The following is a 19,094-nucleotide window of genomic DNA, read 5'->3' on the forward strand; positions in this document are numbered from 1 at the left end:
AGACTCACCGTGTTGAGTTCTGTGTTGATGTTGGCTGGGTCATCCCCGCCCAGAACCAGAATCCTGGCCGGCATGTAGCTCGAGTCTTCGCTGGCGACTAGGATGGCGAGTTGTCTGAACATGAAAACACACAATATCAAACGTCAGGTGGCACATGCAGGTAAACCAGCTATAGCAGACGACCACCACACAAAACCACGCCCAAAAAAAGACGCCTGGCAACAGAACCATTCGCCTGAAAACTCTTGAGACCGAGAGAGATGACCACGCCCACCTGATGACCACACCCACCTGATGACCACGCCCACATGATCACCACGCCCACCTGATGACCACGCCCACATGATCACCACGCCCACCTGATGACCACGCCCACATGATGACCACGCCCACCTGATCACCACGCCCACATGATCACCACGCCCATATGATGACCACCACGCCCACATGATCACCACGCCCATATGATGACCACGCCCACCTGATCACCACGCCCACATGATGACCACGCCCACATGATGACCACGCCCACATGATCACCACACCCACCTGATGACCACGCCCTTGTGCATGTAAATGTTGATGAAGTGCGAGCCAGTGCACCCATTGGACTCCCAGTAGGTTTTGGGGTTCTTGTCAGTCAGCTTGTTGGCTCTATGGTGATTGGAGGAAACCTCCACCTTTTCCCAACATTTATCCTCCTTGAGCTCCACGCTGGAGCCTGGGAACATCAACAGGGACACCAGTTAGACCAGTTTCAAAAACCACTCTGTCCATGAACTTGAAAGAACATCTGCACCAACCCTGGCACAGGTTCCTCAGGAAGACGTCAAAGAAAGGGATGTTGATCGGCTGGTGGCTGCGGCGGTGCTCTTCTATTTGACCCAGCACCATCTGACACACAACAGGAAACACAGGCAGCACATGAGCAGATGATGCTAAGATGTTCTCCAGAGCGTCTCCAGGTCCAGGGACCCTGCCATTCGCCCACCTGGATGCATCCGGCCAGCACGCTGGTGGTCATCTTCTTGTAGAGGCTGGCGTATTTCTCACAGTCACTGATGAGGTCTCGCAGCTCGGTGACCAGCAGCAGGTTGGTGCTGTGTTTGTCCAGAGCCTTCACCAGAGACTCCTTGGTCCCCAGGCGGCACATAACCACTGCATAGTCCTTGTTCAGTGAAGCCAGTCGGTACAAGAAGCGGATGAAGAGTTGCACAACCTGTGGAATCATCATAGCAGGTAAGCCTCTCACCATGACCTCTGACCTCAGAACCAGGAGCGCTGCTAACCTCTCTGTCGTTGATGAATGCCGTCATAGTGGACAGACACGGCTCAATGCTCTCGTGCCATGGCAGCATGTCCTCCTCGTAGTTGTCCAGGAACTTGTTGAGGATTCTGCAGGTACAGTCAGAGTCAGATAAGGTCCAGTAGCACCACTGGGGCCGCTCTGGGCAATACCAACAGTACCGCCACAGCAGCAACAGCTCCAGAGGCACCAGTGGCACCTTACCTGAGGATGGACAGCTGGACCGCCCGGTCAGCTCGGTGCTGCTCCATCAGGCGGACCAGGTCCTGGTAGGTGTCCCGGCTGCGGGTGACCTGCATAGAAAGATGAGATGAGCGGCAGCAGCACCGGTTCTGAGGGTTTGAACAGATCTTTTCCAGTACCTGTCGGCGCTTGTCCTCCAGCTGGGACGTATCGTCGCACAATAGCTGCTCCAGGGTCTGGATCACCTCTTTGGTCACTGTCAGCTCCTTCAGGCTCACCACCAACATCTGCAGCTCTGTGTCCTTAAAGTCCAGCTGGTCCTGACTCTCTGAGAAAGACGACCCAGTTTATTTATAGAACAGGACCTGTGGCCCATAGAACCTGTGGCTACTTCAGTTTACCTTAAATACAGAAATAAATCTGCTTCATATAATAAACTAGACGAGACATCTACCTCAGACTAAAGTAAACAGGGTGTATACCTCACAGATTAAAACGCTGCTGGTTTTAATTTCCTCGAGACATTCCTATAATCTATCATCTGACTGATAGAGATGATCTAGAGTTGGTGGTGATCAGTCATCATCTATCATCTGATGGGTGATAGATATGATCTATCATACCTACCCATAAATCCTGACTGGCCTCATCAGGATTTATGGGTAGGTATGACTGAATATCATCAGCATAACGATGGAGATTTATCCCAAGAGGTCCAGTGATTTCAAAAATTGGAAGCAGATGTATAATAGAGAGAACTGGGCCAAACCAGAGCCCTGTGGTTCTCCAATAACCTGATAATGTAAACCAGCATAGTACTGCTCCCTGACCCTTGGTCCTCTAGCATGTTGGGTCTTTTCAGGAGCAAAACAACCTCAGCAACAGTCCGAGTCAGGGAAAGGGGCCTAGTTCATGCCCGCACCAACGACTCGTACCTTTGCTCTCCAGCTTGTGCACCATGGAGATGTGGTTGAGAGCGATGATGGCCAGCATGGTCTCAGCCCTGGACAGTCTCAAACAATTTTTCAGGACGGCGGTGACACCACAAGCCACCAGCTGCTCTGCTAGACTCTTGTGGCTAGCGATGAGCATGATGATGACGAGTAGCCCGTTCCGAACCGACAGCATGCAGCTGCACAGAGGAACGGTTTGAGCAGGGAGTCATGGGAACAGGGACCTGCATCTCGGAAGGGGGACTCACCCTTTGGTCTTCAGCATGAGGTCGAGGGCAGAAGGGATGGTGCTCAGGAGGCCCTTGGAGCCTTCGGGAGTGGCCGAGCCAATGCTAGCAAAGATCTCCAGCATCATCTGGGTTCCCGACTCGGACAGCGGCAGGCTGCTGCCAACGCTGCGCAGGTCATGCTTACTGGCGCCGGTGATGACCTTTAGCGTCTGAGGAAGAGGACTGGGTCATCATCATCATTGTCAACAACATAAGAGAAGACGGTGAGTCTTACCGCCAGTCCCAGCTGGAGCACGTGGACCACAGTAGAGAACTCCTGCATGCAGGACAGGATCGCTTTGACCCCGCCCTCCGTAGCGAAGCACACCCTCCACTCGTACTTCACCATGAGGATGTGGATCATTCTGAGCGTGCTCGTAACCACGTCCCTGGAGGAGGAGCCCAGCAGCTCCACCAGCAGCTTCAGCACTTTGTCACTGTCAGAAACACACCGGCTCAGGCTATTTCTTGGACAGAGTCATTGTCTATGTCTATGTCCTGGACAAGGGCTACTGTGATGTCTCTCACCGAATGGTCTGGGCCGAATCGCTCCTCATGGAGTTCTTGTCCTGGGCGCTCTTCTCCTCCAGCAGCCGGGTCATGAAGAGGACAGCGGCCAGCTGCTGGGTGGGTTCTGAGGCCGATCCTCCCTTCTTCAGGATGTCCACCACTTCTCCCAGCTTCTCCAGCAGGCTCTTCTTCCCCTGAACCCGCGGGTTGTTGAACACTGCAGGAAGACAGCATGACACCTCATCACCAACATGGAGACAGACGCTCATCATCATCATGATGAAGATGTCCCCACCTTTCATCTTGTCCTCCAGGTCGTCTGGATACTTGCTGTCGTCCTCAGAGGGAAGCTCGCTCTCCGTCTCCGAGGAGCCAGAGTCTAGAGGAACTTCCTTCTTAGCCTTCTTGGACACTGAGCCTTTAGCTGAGGAAGAGGAGGCCAACGATGAGGAGGTGAAGCTCTGTGTTCCTCCTCCCAAAGCGGGTGGAGCCAGGGAGCTTTCTGCTGCAGAGAGAAGTAGAGGGAAGCAGAGTGAGGAGCGTGGCAGAGACAGGAAGGAGGTCCCTGAACCTAACTCTCACCCAGCAGCTCTTCGTCCTCCAGGCTTCCTCCTCCTCGCTGCAGGTAGTGCTTGCAGAAGGCGTGGGAGCAGAGCAGGTCGTCGAGGCACCAGGACGGCAGCGCCTGCTTCAGGTAGTGCAGCAGCTTCTTGGACACGTCTCCGGGGACGGACAGGCCGATGAGAGACGCATCATCTGGCTGCACCTCCTGGACAGAGAAGAGAGGTGGGTCTGCCGGCTCTAACCCGGAGACAGGGGACACGGCGAGGGCCCCCACCTGGTCCTCCAAGCTCTGCTGCAGCAAGCTGTGCACCTCCTGCTGCTGCTTGGGCTCCAGCTTCTTGATGAAGAACAGCACCTCCCACCACTCCGCCCGGCTGAGCAGCACTGGTTCCACCTGCAGCGCCTCCGTCAGGTAGGGCAGCGAGTACAGGCCCCCCGGCGGCTTGGAGAAGAACGTCTGGCTGACTGGGGGCAGAGGAGGAGGAGAGGAAGAGAGGAGCTGAAGAGCAGGAGGCGTAGCAGGCAGGAAGTCCACCTTACCTGCGGTGAGTTTGAGGGTTTCAGTCAGGGTGGAGGCCTTCTCCTGTGTCTCCCTGTCGGACTGACTGCTGCTTCCGCTGCCCAGTATCTCCACCATGTGCCAGTGGACCCAGTAGGTTCTGGACAGGGAGTTCCAGTAGACCTGCAGACAGCACAGCGTGATCCAGAAGTGGCTCCAAGCCGACAGACGCAGCAGGACCCGGTCCTCACCTGAACGGGCGGCGAGCCGTCATTGCTGTAGCGGAACTCGCCCTCGTCGCCGGCGCTCACCTCCTCGTAGTCCTCCAGCATGCGCACCGCCATGCCGCTCTTCAGGCTGTCCTGGACGTACTCCACATACGCCGAGCGGCTACTGAAGTCCGACCGCGCCTTGAAGCCGTTCCCACCCTTCTTCTTGGTTGGCGTGGCTGTCGGCGCCGAGTCCGGGGAGCCGGCGGCCGGCGACACAGATGAGGTGCAAAACCTGGGCTGGAAGATGGAGCGGAGGATGGGATGGGGCACCTCCTCCACCAGCTCGTCGCCGCCGGCCACGCCCCCTCCAGGCTGCCGTCCGGAGCAGTCGGGCGGCTTCCGGTTCCGGTCCCAGCCCATGACACGGACCAGCTCCGAGATCAGGTTGGCCATAGCCATGGTGAAGTCAAACTCCTTCTGAAGGCGAAGGAGCTCTGTCTGGTGGGCGGAGCCTGAAGCAGTGGGGGCGGGGCTACCGTCCTGTCTCTCTGAGCCTGCCTCCGCCCCCGCAGTGTTCAGCTTGTCCATCAGAGACGTGACGCACAGGTATCGCTTCACCAGGGAGAAGAGCAACTTCCCAGGTATCTGAACAGACAGAACCGGATCAGAACCATCTGATTTTGGTCTGGTTCTGACCCAAACTAACAGAAGTGTGTTGTTACAGTAACCCACAGATAGCAGCTTTTCCTGATTCTAAAAGAAACTGAACCCCCAGGTGGAAATACCTGTGGCAGGTGGATGCCCTCGAAGGAGATGCCGTGCTCCTCGGAGGACGTGGTCTCGGCGAACAGCTCCAGCAGGGTGTAGCGGTTGTCGAAGTCCATGTGCTGCTCGATGCCGTCCTGCTGGCTGAGGGACAGCAGGACGTAAGCCCGGCTCCCTGCAGGGAGACATGGGGCACCGGGTCAGAACCGGGTCAATCCGGGTCAGCCTGCCCCATAACAACAGAACCGGGTGTACTGAGGTCAGCCAGGTTACCCAGAATGCAGCTGACCTGCGTCGTGTGAGGCCAGCGCCCGCAGCATCTTGCCGGCGCTGCGCCTCGTCTGCGTCTCCTTGTTGCACAGCAGCTCCATCAGCAGGTTGAGGGCGCCGGTCTCCTTGAAGACGCCGACCAGCGAGCCGATGCTGGCGTAGGCGCTCAGCACGTGGATGGTGTGCATGATGTTGATGGAGAAGTCGCTCTTCTTGGCCATCTGCTTACGGGCGCGACACACCAGGTTCTTCACGTCCTGCTTCATGTCGGACAGTTCCACCTCGTCGAATGTCACGTCTGCCGGGAACTCTTCGCCTGCCCGAGGTGCTCCGTCTGCCGCCTTACCGCCCCGTTGCTTCTCCTGCGGCTGTAGGGGGCGCTGAGCTTCCGCCTTCCTCTTGCCCAGCAGCGTGGGGCAGTTGGCGAACACGTCCTCCATCGTCATCCACATCAGGATGTTCTCCGGCTTAGCTTCTCCTGACGTGGAGCCACCGGACCCGCCTACGCTGTTCCCTCCGCCGCTCGGGCCGCCCGTCTCGCCGGCTACGCCCCTGCAGCTGGACCCGTCGTCAACGGTGACAAGGCACCACCGAATCAGGTACTCCGTCTGGCCGTCATGGGTCCGGCGCTGGCGGATCAACTCCTCTGGGTACGCCTGCAGGCTGGGCCCCAACTGGACCAGCAGGTTCCCATTGCGGCGCTCGCCCACCATGGTTGCTATGGAAACAGACACACACATCAGACAACAGAAAACAGGTCAAGGAACTGGACCTGATTTTGTTTTATCCTCAGAGTCTAGAGGAGGAGCCCACCCCACGAAGAGGTTCTGTTATCTGGAGGAGTTTGACCCAGACCAGAACCTCCAGACCAGAACCCCACCCATCAGAACCTCCATCCTTCTTGGTGTCCTCCGGTCGTTTCAGTCTAGAGTTCTTCAGCTGCACTCTCAGCAGGTCACGGTTTCTACGTCACGTGATCGACAGGTAAACTAACTGTTTAAGTAATGATGTAACTAGTTAGCAGCTTAACTAACTTCACCGCCAACTAGTTGCTGACCAACTAAATGTGTTTTTGTCCCTCTGTGCCGTTGACGCAACGTGCTGACGTCACCGAAGTCCGCTCCGGATTCAGAGGGTGTAAGGTTAGACCCGTCAGGAGCCAGAACCTGCTGCAGTCGTGGATCACGCAAGACTCTAGTTTCCTGGTCCATGATGTTCCGGAGAATTCGGCTCGGTTAAACACCAGAACCTGGTAGCGGCTGAAGAGAACCGGGTCCAGCAGCTGTTCGAGCTACATAGTTCCGGTTACAGACAGCATATGAAACAGACCCGAAGCTAAACCGAAGCGGTTTGGAACGGTTCTGGCTATAAACAAACTGTGTAGAGAACACAGTCGGCCGCTCCAGACCGGAACCCGGTAGGCCTGCCCCCCTCCTCAGTGTGAGTCCGGTTTACCTGGCGAGTCCCGCACCTGCAACTGCGCGCGCACTTTCCTCTTTCGCCCTAACGCACTCTTTTCCAGCCTGGTTCTATAGGTTCTGTCCGGGTTCTGCCGCAGGTTTGATACGCACTGTCACAGCACGGAGCGCGTCTTCCGCCTCTGTGCTAATCTTCCGGTAAGCGTAGCGCCCCCTCTGTTCGGAGGAGTTCTGTCATGACGTCACGTTTTATCGGTTTGGTGTGTCCTGGATTCTACGGAGATCAGATTCACTCAAATAAATACTGTCATAAATGAGTACATAATTGATATCCCCATGAAATAACATCAAATTGAAATGTTAACATCATGTTGTCACAGTTTTATTTATTTATTTGATATGGGTGTTTTATTTTGTAGTTATTTTATGGGCTTATGTTTTCTAGCTGTTTTTATTTCAAGTTCTTATATTCAAACGAGAGGGCGGAGAAAGCCACATTCAGGGTTTTCAGTACCAAAACGAGAGTCAGGAGACAACAGTTCCTGTGAAAACAACTCTCTGAAAACCTGAGTTGGTTCATGTGAAGCTTCTTTTGTCTTTCTTATCATCAGAGGTTCTGATGGATCTGAAGCAGAGTGTCCGCAGTGTTCTGGTCAGCAGGGGGCGCTTAAACAAGTAATTTGTAATTATTCAAAATTACTCATTATTTAATGAGTAATTATTTAATGTAATTATTTATTACATTAAATAATTCAGTTTTTCCGGTGATGAAAGACCTCAACAGGTTCTGCAGGAGACTGAGCCTCCTTCAGTGTGAGGAGGAGCAGTCCTCTTGGTACTGGTTCGGTGTTCTGATCCGGGTCAGACCTCCACCTGGACCTCCATCTGGCTCCTGGAGGAGGATGGAGCTTCCTAAAGAGCAGAGAGATGTTTTCTTACCTCAGGGGCTTTAGGACCATGAGGAGGAGATCTGAACTGAACACCTCCTCTGTATTCTCAGCTCATTCCTCCGCCTCCTCTTCAGGAGACTCATCCTCCCAGAAGCACCTCGGAAGGGGCGGGACGGACCGCTGTCAGGCTCAGCCCTTATATGGAAATGGGACCATTGCACTCCGAAAGTGAAGTATTTCCTATATTATCCTCAGTCTTCGTTTTTATTTTATTTTTAAATCTGTGATATATCTTCATCTTTAGGAAGGATTTTCACTCTCAGCATGTATTGAACTTCTATCTCTTATTTACTTCAGCTCAGCTCACAGTTTTGAACAAATTCTGTAGTTTTCGGTGAACTTCTAAATCTGCTCCTTAGTCGCATCTTTTCGACCTGCTCCTGCCTCTAGTGGCGTGGGGGTGGTAGCACAACTGATATAATTACATTACTAAATCAGAATAGCACACAATCTTTATCATTTACTATTAATTCTGGCTTTACTGGAAAGGTAAAAGATCAATTATCTTATAAAACATCGTATTTTTTTCATTTCCTTAAGGATATAGAGCTAATTAAAGGAACAATATTTTTAAACATTATAAATAATATGTATATATCTCCATCAATTATAGGAGCAACAAAAGAAATAAGGAGACATAAAAAACAACATAAACAACTATAATAAAAATACCATCTGCAATGTATGCATAAGAAATTTAATTGAGCAAAAGTCAATCACAAAAAAATGAATTTGATTCACAGTTAAATAATCAACCCAGGTTGTTACAACCAGGGTTGTTAAAAAAATACAAGCAAAAATTCACATTTTTGTTTTTACAGTGCATATTGGTGTATATTATTCTGAGAGACTTTTTGTTGGTAGTCTTATATATAGGAAGAAATAAGATGAAACAATTTAGTCTATCAACATGGAAATTTTCCTTTGACTAAAGTCATCAAATAAAACACATTCATAGAATCACATTATCAACAATTTGTGAATAGAGCAAAAACACTTAGAATATTATAGGTAAATGTTATCATTTTAGTTTGGTTAAGAATAATTCTTGCACTGTCAATAAAGGATTTCTAATAGATGTTTTTAGTTGCCAAATGAACTAAAAACATCTGGCAACTAGTAAACATTTTGCCCTCACTAGTAGATATTTTGCCCTCACTAGTAAACATTTTGCCCTCACTAGTAAACATTTTGCCCTCACTAGTAAATATTTTGCCCTCACTAGTAGACATTTTGCCCTCACTAGTAAACATTTTGCCCTCACTAGTAGACATTTTGCCCTCACTAATAGACATTTTGCCCTCACTAGTAAACATTTTGCCCTCACTAATAGACATTTTGCCCTCACTAGTAAACATTTTGCCCTCACTAATAGACATTTTGCCCTCACTAGTAAACATTTTGCCCTCACTAGTAAACATTTTGCCCTCACTAGTAGATATTTTGCCCTCACTAGTAGACATTTTGCCCTCACTAGTAGACATTTTGCCCTCACTAGTAAACATTTTGCCCTCACTAGTAGATATTTTGCCCTCACTAGTAAACATTTTGCCCTCACTAGTAGACATTTTGCCCTCACTAGTAAACATTTTGCCCTCACTAATAGATATTTTGCCCTCACTAGTAAACATTTTGCCCTCACTAATAGATATTTTGCCCTCACTAGTAAACATTTTGCCCTCACTAATAGACATTTTGCCCTCACTAGTAGACATTTTGCCCTCACTAGTAGATATTTTGCCCTCACTAGTAGATATTTTGCCCTCACTAGTAAACATTTTGCCCTCACTAGTAGACATTTTGCCCTCACTAGTAAACATTTTGCCCTCACTAGTAGACATTTTGCCCTCACTAGTAGACATTTTGCCCTCACTAGTAGACATTTTGCCCTCACTAGTAGATATTTTGCCCTCACTAGTAAACATTTTGCCCTCACTAATAGACATTTTGCCCTCACTAATAGACATTTTGCCCTCACTAGTAAACATTTTGCCCTCACTAGTAAACATTTTGCCCTCACTAATAGATATTTTGCCCTCACTAGTAGATATTTTGCCCTCACTAGTAAACATTTTGCCCTCACTAGTAAACATTTTGCCCTCACTAGTAGACATTTTGCCCTCACTAGTAGATATTTTGCCCTCACTAGTAAACATTTTGCCCTCACTAATAGACATTTTGCCCTCACTAGTAGATATTTTGCCCTCACTAGTAGACATTTTGCCCTCACTAGTAAACATTTTGCCCTCACTAATAGATATTTTGCCCTCACTAGTAAACATTTTGCCCTCACTAATAGACATTTTGCCCTCACTAGTAAACATTTTGCCCTCACTAATAGACATTTTGCCCTCACTAGTAGACATTTTGCCCTCACTAGTAAACATTTTGCCCTCACTAATAGACATTTTGCCCTTACTAATAGATATTTTGCCCTCACTAGTAGACATTTTGCCCTCACTAGTAGACATTTTGCCCTCACTAGTAGATATTTTGCCCTCACTAGTAAACATTTTGCCCTCACTAGTAAACATTTTGCCCTCACTAATAGATATTTTGCCCTCACTAGTAAACATTTTGCCCTCACTAGTAAACATTTTGCCCTCACTAGTAAACATTTTGCCCTCACTAATAGACATTTTGCCCTCACTAGTAAACATTTTGCCCTCACTAGTAAACATTTTGCCCTCACTAATAGACATTTTGCCCTCACTAGTAAACATTTTGCCCTCACTAGTAAACATTTTGCCCTCACTAGTAGATATTTTGCCCTCACTAGTAGACATTTTGCCCTCACTAGTAAACATTTTGCCCTCACTAGTAAACATTTTGCCCTCACTAGTAAACATTTTGCCCTCACTAATAGACATTTTGCCCTCACTAGTAAACATTTTGCCCTCACTAGTAGATATTTTGCCCTCACTAGTAAACATTTTGCCCTCACTAGTAGACATTTTGCCCTCACTAGTAAACATTTTGCCCTCACTAGTAGACATTTTGCCCTCACTAGTAAACATTTTGCCCTCACTAGTAAACATTTTGCCCTCACTAGTAAACATTTTGCCCTCACTAGTAGACATTTTGCCCTCACTAGTAAACATTTTGCCCTCACTAGTAAACATTTTGCCCTCACTAGTAGACATTTTGCCCTCACTAGTAGATATTTTGCCCTCACTAGTAGACATTTTGCCCTCACTAGTAAACATTTTGCCCTCACTAGTAGACATTTTGCCCTCACTAGTAGACATTTTGCCCTCACTAGTAAACATTTTGCCCTCACTAGTAGACATTTTGCCCTCACTAGTAAACATTTTGCCCTCACTAGTAGACATTTTGCCCTCACTAGTAAACATTTTGCCCTCACTAGTAAACATTTTGCCCTCACTAGTAGACATTTTGCCCTCACTAGTAGACATTTTGCCCTCACTAGTAGATATTTTGCCCTCACTAGTAAACATTTTGCCCTCACTAGTAGATATTTTGCCCTCACTAGTAGACATTTTGCCCTCACTAGTAAACATTTTGCCCTCACTAGTAGACATTTTGCCCTCACTAGTAGACATTTTGCCCTCACTAGTAAACATTTTGCCCTCACTAGTAGATATTTTGCCCTCACTAGTAGACATTTTGCCCTCACTAGTAAACATTTTGCCCTCACTAGTAAACATTTTGCCCTCACTAGTAAACATTTTGCCCTCACTAGTAGACATTTTGCCCTCACTAGTAGATATTTTGCCCTCACTAGTAGACATTTTGCCCTCACTAGTAAACATTTTGCCCTCACTAGTAAACATTTTGCCCTCACTAGTAGATATTTTGCCCTCACTAGTAAACATTTTGCCCTCACTAGTAAACATTTTGCCCTCACTAGTAGATATTTTGCCCTCACTAGTAAACATTTTGCCCTCACTAGTAAACATTTTGCCCTCACTAGTAAACATTTTGCCCTCACTAGTAAACATTTTGCCCTCACTAGTAGACATTTTGCCCTCACTAGTAGATATTTTGCCCTCACTAGTAAACATTTTGCCCTCACTAGTAGATATTTTGCCCTCACTAGTAGATATTTTGCCCTCACAAGTAAACATTTTGCCCTCACTAGTAAACATTTTGCCCTCACTAGTAGACATTTTGCCCTCACTAGTAGATATTTTGCCCTCACTAGTAAACATTTTGCCCTCACTAGTAGATATTTTGCCCTCACAAGTAAACATTTTGCCCTCACTAGTAAACATTTTGCCCTCACTAGTAGATATTTTGCCCTCACTAGTAGACATTTTGCCCTCACTGGTAAACATTTTGCCCTCACTAGTAAACATTTTGCCCTCACTAGTAAACATTTTGCCCTCACTAATAAACATTTTGCCCTCACTAGTAAACATTTTGCCCTCACTAGTAAACATTTTGCCCTCACTAGTAAACATTTTGCCCTCACTAATAGACATTTTGCCCTCACTAGTAAACATTTTGCCCTCACAAGTAAACATTTTGCCCTCACTTGTAGACATTTTGCCCTCACTAGTAAACATTTTGCCCTCACAAGTAAACATTTTGCCCTCACTTGTAGACATTTTGCCCTCACTAGTAAACATTTTGCCCTCACTTGTAGACATTTTGCCCTCACTTGTAGACATTTTGCCCTCCTTCCTGGCTTGCTCCATTTTGGGCCAGACTGCAGCTCTTGCATCCCGATCCGGTTTGCAGAAATCTTGATTGAAGTGGATCCCCAGCTCCTTGCACGTCTTGGAGTCTGTGGTGAGTTTCCAGATGCATCTCGGTGGGGTCTTATGCTGAACTGAATTAGTATTTGTCGATGTCTTCCGTCTTCTTTTCCCCCAGACGATGCGTGATGTCCACTGCGTTGCCAAGTGTAGAGGCCCAGTGCATGTAATCTTGGCTAAAAGGTCAATGACTTCTTTGCAGGCATTGTTTTTTTCTTTGAAGCCCTGAATTTTTAAATTCCAACGGCGTTTATAACGTTCTAGTTCCAACAAGCTTTCTTTCATCTCCGCATTTTCTTTGATGAGTGCAGGAACCTCTTTTCCCAGCCCAGGTGTGACGGCCCTGCTGTGTTGTCCGGTATGAATGTGTACTATGCTGTCAATTAACCTATCAATTAAGGTCCTCTAAGTGGGAGGTGCTTCCATCATCCGGCCACCTGGGTGGTATTTAAGGAGCGCCGTTCCATTCACGACAGGCTCTCGTCCTCCGCAAGCTCGTCGCCATCCAGACCAGACCAGGTTGGGGTCCGGACTTCCTGGTGTGGAGGGACCAGTCATGATCGCTCCATCCAAGCTGCCATTTGATTCCGACGCCTAGACATTCTTTGACTTTTTTAAATAAATGCCTTTTATAGGTTTAAAACACTGTTGCGACCAGTCGAGCCGGGTCGTAACACCAGGTAGTTTCGTTTTTTTCTGCTAGCTTAGAGATGTTAGCAACCATTATCATGTTGTCACGTAGCTGTACGCCGAAATTATCAATCTTGTCTGTTAGCTTGTCGATAGCTGCCACAATCCGGTTGTTAACTTCCTCATTTTGGGACACAATTACCTTGCTGGGTGGTGTCGGTGTTTTGACAGGCTTTGGGGGAGATTTCCTTTTGGTTGTTGGCAGTGAAGTCTCCATAGCAAACTGTGGTCAGCGACTGGAGAGCTCGTCTTGGAGGCTACCGCTAGCTTGGATACAGTTTCAGCTTTTTCTCGTTTCATATCTTTTGTTGTTTAAAAGTTGGTAAAGAAAAATAAACTGGAAAGAAATAAAATGTACAGGTAGGTTTAATAATCCTTTGGTGCTCAAAAACAGAAGTCTTACCGATCAAATCGGGATTATAGTTTAAAGGAAGCTGCCTGTCCAGTTCGCCATCTTCTCCAGACCAGTACACGGAAAGCCACAAAATTTGTTAAAAACTGTGAGCTACGCTGAAGTAAATAAAAGAGAGAAGTTTAAATACATGCTGAGAGTGAAAATCCTTCCTAAAGGTGAATATATATCACAGATCTAAGAGAAAATAAAAACGGAAGACCGCGGAAGGAAATAGCGCCCCTTTCACTTCCGGAGTGCAATGGTCCCATTTCCAAATAAGGTATGAGACTGACAGCAGTCCGTCCCGCCCCTTTCTGTTTGCTGCAGAGAGGAGGACTTTCATCCTCCAGCCTCCTGGACGCCTGGGCGCTCTGCTGCCCGCCCGCCGAGCTCCTCCCTCGGCTCTCAGAGGTCCGGAGCTCCGCGGCTCCTCAGCGGGCCTCTGTCAGCTCGCTGCCCGGCTGAGAGCGCTCTGAGGTCGGTCAGAGGACGACAACAACCCCTCAGATGAAGACTCTCATGCCTCACCTTGCGAGGTGAGTATGTGCGCTCGCGTGATCACAGGAATGACGTCACTGGCAGTGTGTGGGTATTCAATTATAATCATGAGCTTCATGCATTTTGCCTGTAAACGGCCATGTGCGTGCGTGTTTGTGTCGGAGGTCAGGGGGAGGTGGAGATCGTTCTGCTGCATGAAAAGGTTCCGAACCGGGAGTCTGATCCAGAACTCAGGATGCCGAACCAGGAGCTGAGATGGTCCGCAGCGCTGTTTTATATGGAAACCATGGCAACCAAGCAGGGCGCACCGGAGCCAGAACCCGACCAGAACATGAGGATGAGACTGAAGCAGTCTTAGATTTGATTTGTGAAACTTCACTTCACTCAACAGACCGCTGCAGATCTTTGGAACATGGAACAAGTGTGAATAGTAATCTGAACGTTAGCGAAGTTTCACAAATCACATAAAAGTTTCACAAATCCCAAACACAGATTAAAATATTCTGCTATGAGAGCAGAATAATCCAGTCCAGGTGTGAAGAGTCAAGGTGTTGTAGTTTTTAAACTAGAGTTGATTAAAGATGCAGTAGGTAGTGAATAATTAGGTGGAATTGCCCTTTAGCCATTTACTGAATCGGAAACCAACTTCAGCTTCGTCATTCAATGTCTGATGGAGGAACGTTACGCGTAACGTTCCTCCACGTAACGCGTAGCTACCATCAGCATATAGCTACTGTTAGCATGTAGCTACCATCAGCATATAGCTGCTATTAGCATGTAGCTGCTATTAGCATGTAGCTACTATAAGCATGTAGATATTGTTAGCATGTAGATATTGTTAGCATGTAGGTACTTTTAGCATACAGCTCCTCATAACATGTAGCTACTGTAAGCAGGTAGCTACCACACGCTGATGGTATCAGTTCTGTCCGCTTTAGAGGTATTGCAGGTGCTACTCTTTACTGGATAGTAGCCCTGGCTGCTCTGGGGTACTGAGGCCAATCTGCCTGCACAGCGCCCTCTGTTGGGCCCCACACCAGCGGCACCAGATAAGGAGGGTGAAGTGCCTTGCCCAAGGACATGACGAGCCATCACAGGGTGAACTGGTTGCTGACGGTTGCTCTCTGGGCCTCTTCAGGACCAGGAGCTGATAGTGACAGCTTCCTGTTCCTATTCCAGGTCACAGTCTGACCTCTGACCCTTCTGAGGAGCTGCAGGAGCGCCATGCAGGGCGGAGCAGCGGAGGTGGGGCCGTCCCCCCGGACAGAACATGGCGGCTTCATCGACACCCACAGGTTGGGGGCGGAGCCTCCCCAGCAGCTGGACCCCGGCGCCCTGCCCCCCCACCAGGCATCCGGCCTCCTGCTGCAGCAGTGGGCGGAGTCTGGCGGCGGAGCCTGCTGTGAGACAACCTTCATCGAAAGCCCCGCCCCCACCTGTTGCTCAGCCGGATCTTCAAGGGAGACGCTGCGACTCTCTGACAGCAAGTTACTGGAGCTCAGTGAAGACAAGGCCAAGAATCCCCCGAGGACCTTTGACCCAGTCGGGGACGAGGAGCTGGAGGTCAGTGTCCATCCATTGTGTCTGATGTAACCTGTGTGTATAATGTGTGTATAATGTGTGTATTGTGTATGTATAATGTGTGTATAATGTGTGTATAATGTGTGTATTGTGTGTATAATGTGTGTATTGTGTGTGTATAATGTGTGTATAATGTGTGTATTGTGTGTATAATGTGTGTATAATGTGTGTATTGTGTGTGTATAATGTGTGTATTGTGTGTATAATGTGTGTATAATGTGTGTATTATGTGTGTATTATGTGTGTATTGTGTGTATTGTGTGTATAATGTGTGTATTGTGTGTATTGTGTGTATAATGTGTGTATAATGTGTGTATTGTGTGTATAATGTGTGTATTGTGTGTATTGTGTGTATAATGTGTGTATTGTGTGTATAATGTGTGTATTGTGTGTATATTGTGTGTATAATGTGTGTATAATGTGTGTATTGTGTGTGTATTGTGTGTATAATGTGTGTATAATGTGTGTATTGTGTGTGTAAAATGTGTGTATTGTGTGTATAATGTGTGTATTGTGTGTATTGGGTGTATAATGTGTGTATTGTGTGTATAATGTGTGTATTGTGTGTATAATGTGTGTATAGTGTGTATTGTGTGTATAATGTGTGTATAATGTGTGTATTGTGTGTATAATGTGTGTATTGTGTGTATAATGTGTGTATTGTGTGTATAATGTGTGTATTGTGTGTATAATGTGTGTATTGTGTGTATAATGTGTGTATTGTGTGTGTATAATGTGTGTATTGTGTGTGTATAATGTGTGTATTGTGTGTGTATAATGTGTGTATTGTGTGTGTATAATGTGTGTATAGTGTGTGTATTGTGTGTATAATGTGTGTATTGTGTGTATAATGTGTGTATTGTGTGTATAATGTGTGTATAATGTGTGTATTGTGTGTGTGTGAGCAGAGCGATCTCTCCAGCTCCTCCACTCAGAGCGATGACTCCTTCCTGCTGCTTCCTCCCAGAGATCATCGGAGCCTCAGCGTTTTCTCGATGCTCTGCTGCTTCTGGCCGCTCGGCATCGCCGCCTTCTACCTGGCCCAGCAGGTAGGTGGGCGGGGCCCAGGTGGGCGGGGCGTGGGTGGGCAGATGTTATGTTAACCCCTGACCTCCTGCGGTTTCTTCTTCTCTTGTTGCTGCCCACTCCCCACTTCACAGTTGCTAAGTAACCGCTCTGCAGTCAGCCGTACTGAGCATGCTCAGTACCTGCTTGTTACCATAGTAACGCCTCCAGCCCAAAACAACAGGCCCCTGCAGCTCACACACTTTGGGTTCTGGTGCAGAAGTGGTTCTGATGGTTCTGATGTGAAGCTCTGGTTCTGACCCAGTGGGGTCCAGAGTCTGTCCTGGTGATGTAACTTCCTCCTCAGAATGCCAGCATTCATCTGATCCAGGTGTGTTGAACCAGGAAGAGAACTACAACATGGACGCCGGAACCTCCAGGACCCACTCTGGATCCCACCGGGTCAGAACCTTCAGGTGGAATCAGAAAACAGGCTTTTACTTTTCTGACCTAGTCATTGACATTTATTTTGAAAGTCCAAACGAGACTTGGAAAATGTGGAGTCTTTTATTTTGTAGGACCAAAACATTAAAAATCCTGGTCCAGTTGGGCTGTGAGATCAGAACCACCAGATCCCCCCGACCCAGGTCCAGAAAGCATGAGACCATCAGGAGAACCCGTCCGGAACCTGGTGGGAGGAAGCCCCGCCCCCTGGCCCTGATTGGCTGCAGAGTTTCGCTGAATCTAATTGGAGGAAACTGTTTCCTGTCAGCATGGCGGTTAATTGGCTGCGGTTCATCCTGAGCGTTGTCATGGCGATACACGGTGGTTGGGGGGGTGCCGTGACTTCCTGCGGTCCCACCGCGGGGTCGTGACCCCTGTCTCTGTTTGCAGACCAGCAGGGCGGCGTCTACAGGTGACCTCCACCTGGCCGGCTCCACCTCCAGGCGGGCGCTCTTCCTCGCCGTTCTCTCCATCACCATAGGAACTGGCATCTATGTGGGCGTCGCCGTGGCGCTCGTCGCCTACCTGTCCAAGAACCAGAAGTGGTAACCATGGCAACAGCAGCTGGGTCTGGACCCTCGGGGGGGTTCTACGGGTTTTTGGACTTTTGTGTCTTTTGGTTCTAGATTTTTCTGTGAAGGTTTTTGGATGTTTGTAAACCTTCATCATCATCATCATCATCATCAGAAGACTTTACCTGCCAGGTGGATGAAGAACCACCAGAACCTGCTGTGGTTCTGGTCCAGACGGTTCTGATTCCCACTGGGAATCAGTTCTGGTTGCTCTGAACTGCATCTGGGTTTGTTTTCCTTCTGCAGCCTGTTCTGGTTCTGGTTCTGGTTCTGGTTCTGTCCACGCATCTCCTGGTTCCTGATTGGATGGAGCCGGGTTTTGTTCACATTGACACGGGCCGATGGTGCCGGACCGCCCCAGCAGAACCACGCGGGCTGGGTTTCCCTCATTCATATTGGTGCAGAAGGTTCTGCAGCTGTGATCCTGATGCAGGTTCTGTTCAGGTTCTGGTTTCCCTCTCAGAGCCACGCGGCCACCTGAGCATCCAGAGCCCGACCCGACCCGGTCCCCCCTGGTGTTTCTTCCTGCGTCAGCAGAACTAATCTGTCCTCTGAGCTCATTAACGTCCTGATCCGTTTAGCTGCTGCTAATATGGGCCAGAACCAGAACCAGAAGTTCTGCCAGAGAACTCAGAATGTCTAATGAGGTTGTGACCTTTGACCCAGGTGTGGCCCAGGTTCTGGAGCCAGTCCTCTCCAGAACCGGTCTCCTGTGGTTCTGATCATGACCCGTTTAGCTCCATTTTGTTCCTAAATAAAGGCTTTTTCCGAAACTTGATCCTTTGATCTGAACGTCATTAAAGGAAAGTCTTTGGGGCCGCTGACCTCTGACCTCTGGAGCAGCTGGGGTGAGGAGGGACGTCTCCATGACGACGAGCTCCGGCTTGGCGGCGCCACCTGCAGCTCATTTGGATGATGTTGAATAAAAGAGGAAGACGCTGATTGGTTCTGGACTTTTTATTTCTAGAGTTTCAGTCTGACTACAGGAAGCTTCGCCCTGAGCGCCGCCTGCCAGGCGCCGCTCCAGCAACACCACAAACACCACTCTGACATCACTTCCTGTTACAAACTCAGCATTTCCTGTGAAAATGTGATGTCAGTACTCAGGAAGTGCTGACATCATTTCCTGAGTGACGAAGTCATAAGCTGTGTCCGAATTCAGGGTCTGCATCCGATTTGTAGGCCGGGGTCAGGGCAGGGTACCGTGGCGACAAACCCGTCCAACATGCC

At 48.7% G+C, this 19,094-nt stretch overlaps 2 protein-coding genes across 6 annotated transcripts in view; one reads left to right on the plus strand and one right to left on the minus strand.

Annotated features, from left to right (window-relative positions):
• Positions 1-7,169, minus strand: part of LOC122842662 (cullin-9) — a 30,033-nt gene extending 22,864 nt beyond the window's left edge. The window contains exons 1-19 of one of the 4 annotated variants that reach the window (XM_044136733.1): positions 6,987-7,169; positions 5,551-6,249; positions 5,282-5,436; positions 4,536-5,141; positions 4,326-4,467; positions 4,060-4,250; positions 3,804-3,990; positions 3,517-3,723; positions 3,240-3,438; positions 2,947-3,148; positions 2,691-2,881; positions 2,425-2,621; positions 1,669-1,817; positions 1,511-1,599; positions 1,290-1,395; positions 992-1,219; positions 804-894; positions 550-721; positions 9-114 (exon numbers count right to left, since the gene is read on the minus strand). In XM_044136733.1, coding sequence (XP_043992668.1) covers positions 9-114; positions 550-721; positions 804-894; positions 992-1,219; positions 1,290-1,395; positions 1,511-1,599; positions 1,669-1,817; positions 2,425-2,621; positions 2,691-2,881; positions 2,947-3,148; positions 3,240-3,438; positions 3,517-3,723; positions 3,804-3,990; positions 4,060-4,250; positions 4,326-4,467; positions 4,536-5,141; positions 5,282-5,436; positions 5,551-6,244 — 3,912 coding nt within the window. In that variant the 5' untranslated portion in view covers positions 6,245-6,249; positions 6,987-7,169. Of the gene's footprint in view, positions 1-8; positions 115-549; positions 722-803; positions 895-991; positions 1,220-1,289; positions 1,396-1,510; positions 1,600-1,668; positions 1,818-2,424; positions 2,622-2,690; positions 2,882-2,946; positions 3,149-3,239; positions 3,439-3,516; positions 3,727-3,803; positions 3,991-4,059; positions 4,468-4,535; positions 5,142-5,281; positions 5,437-5,550; positions 6,250-6,986 lie in introns of all 4 variants that reach the window. The other 3 variants (XM_044136732.1, XM_044136730.1, XM_044136731.1) reach the window with 3 other exon arrangements.
• On the plus strand, positions 6,651-18,806 carry LOC122842668 (synapse differentiation-inducing gene protein 1). Of its 2 annotated transcripts, none has more exons than XM_044136744.1 (5): positions 6,651-6,948; positions 14,032-14,240; positions 15,382-15,765; positions 16,692-16,832; positions 17,683-18,806. In XM_044136744.1, the coding sequence occupies exons 3-5, from the start codon at positions 15,427-15,429 to the stop codon at positions 17,839-17,841; spliced, it is 639 nt and encodes a 212-aa protein (XP_043992679.1). In that variant the 5' UTR covers positions 6,651-6,948; positions 14,032-14,240; positions 15,382-15,426; the 3' UTR covers positions 17,842-18,806. The 2 variants fall into 2 exon arrangements, with proteins under 2 accessions (XP_043992679.1, XP_043992680.1); XM_044136745.1 differs by lacking the exon at positions 6,651-6,948 and adding an exon at positions 13,284-13,300.
• Positions 18,807-19,094: the final 288 nt, after the last annotated feature.

The sequence above is a fragment of the Gambusia affinis genome, linkage group LG13 (genome assembly GCF_019740435.1).
Source record: "Gambusia affinis linkage group LG13, SWU_Gaff_1.0, whole genome shotgun sequence".
In the NCBI taxonomy this organism is placed as follows: domain Eukaryota; kingdom Metazoa; phylum Chordata; class Actinopteri; order Cyprinodontiformes; family Poeciliidae; genus Gambusia; species Gambusia affinis.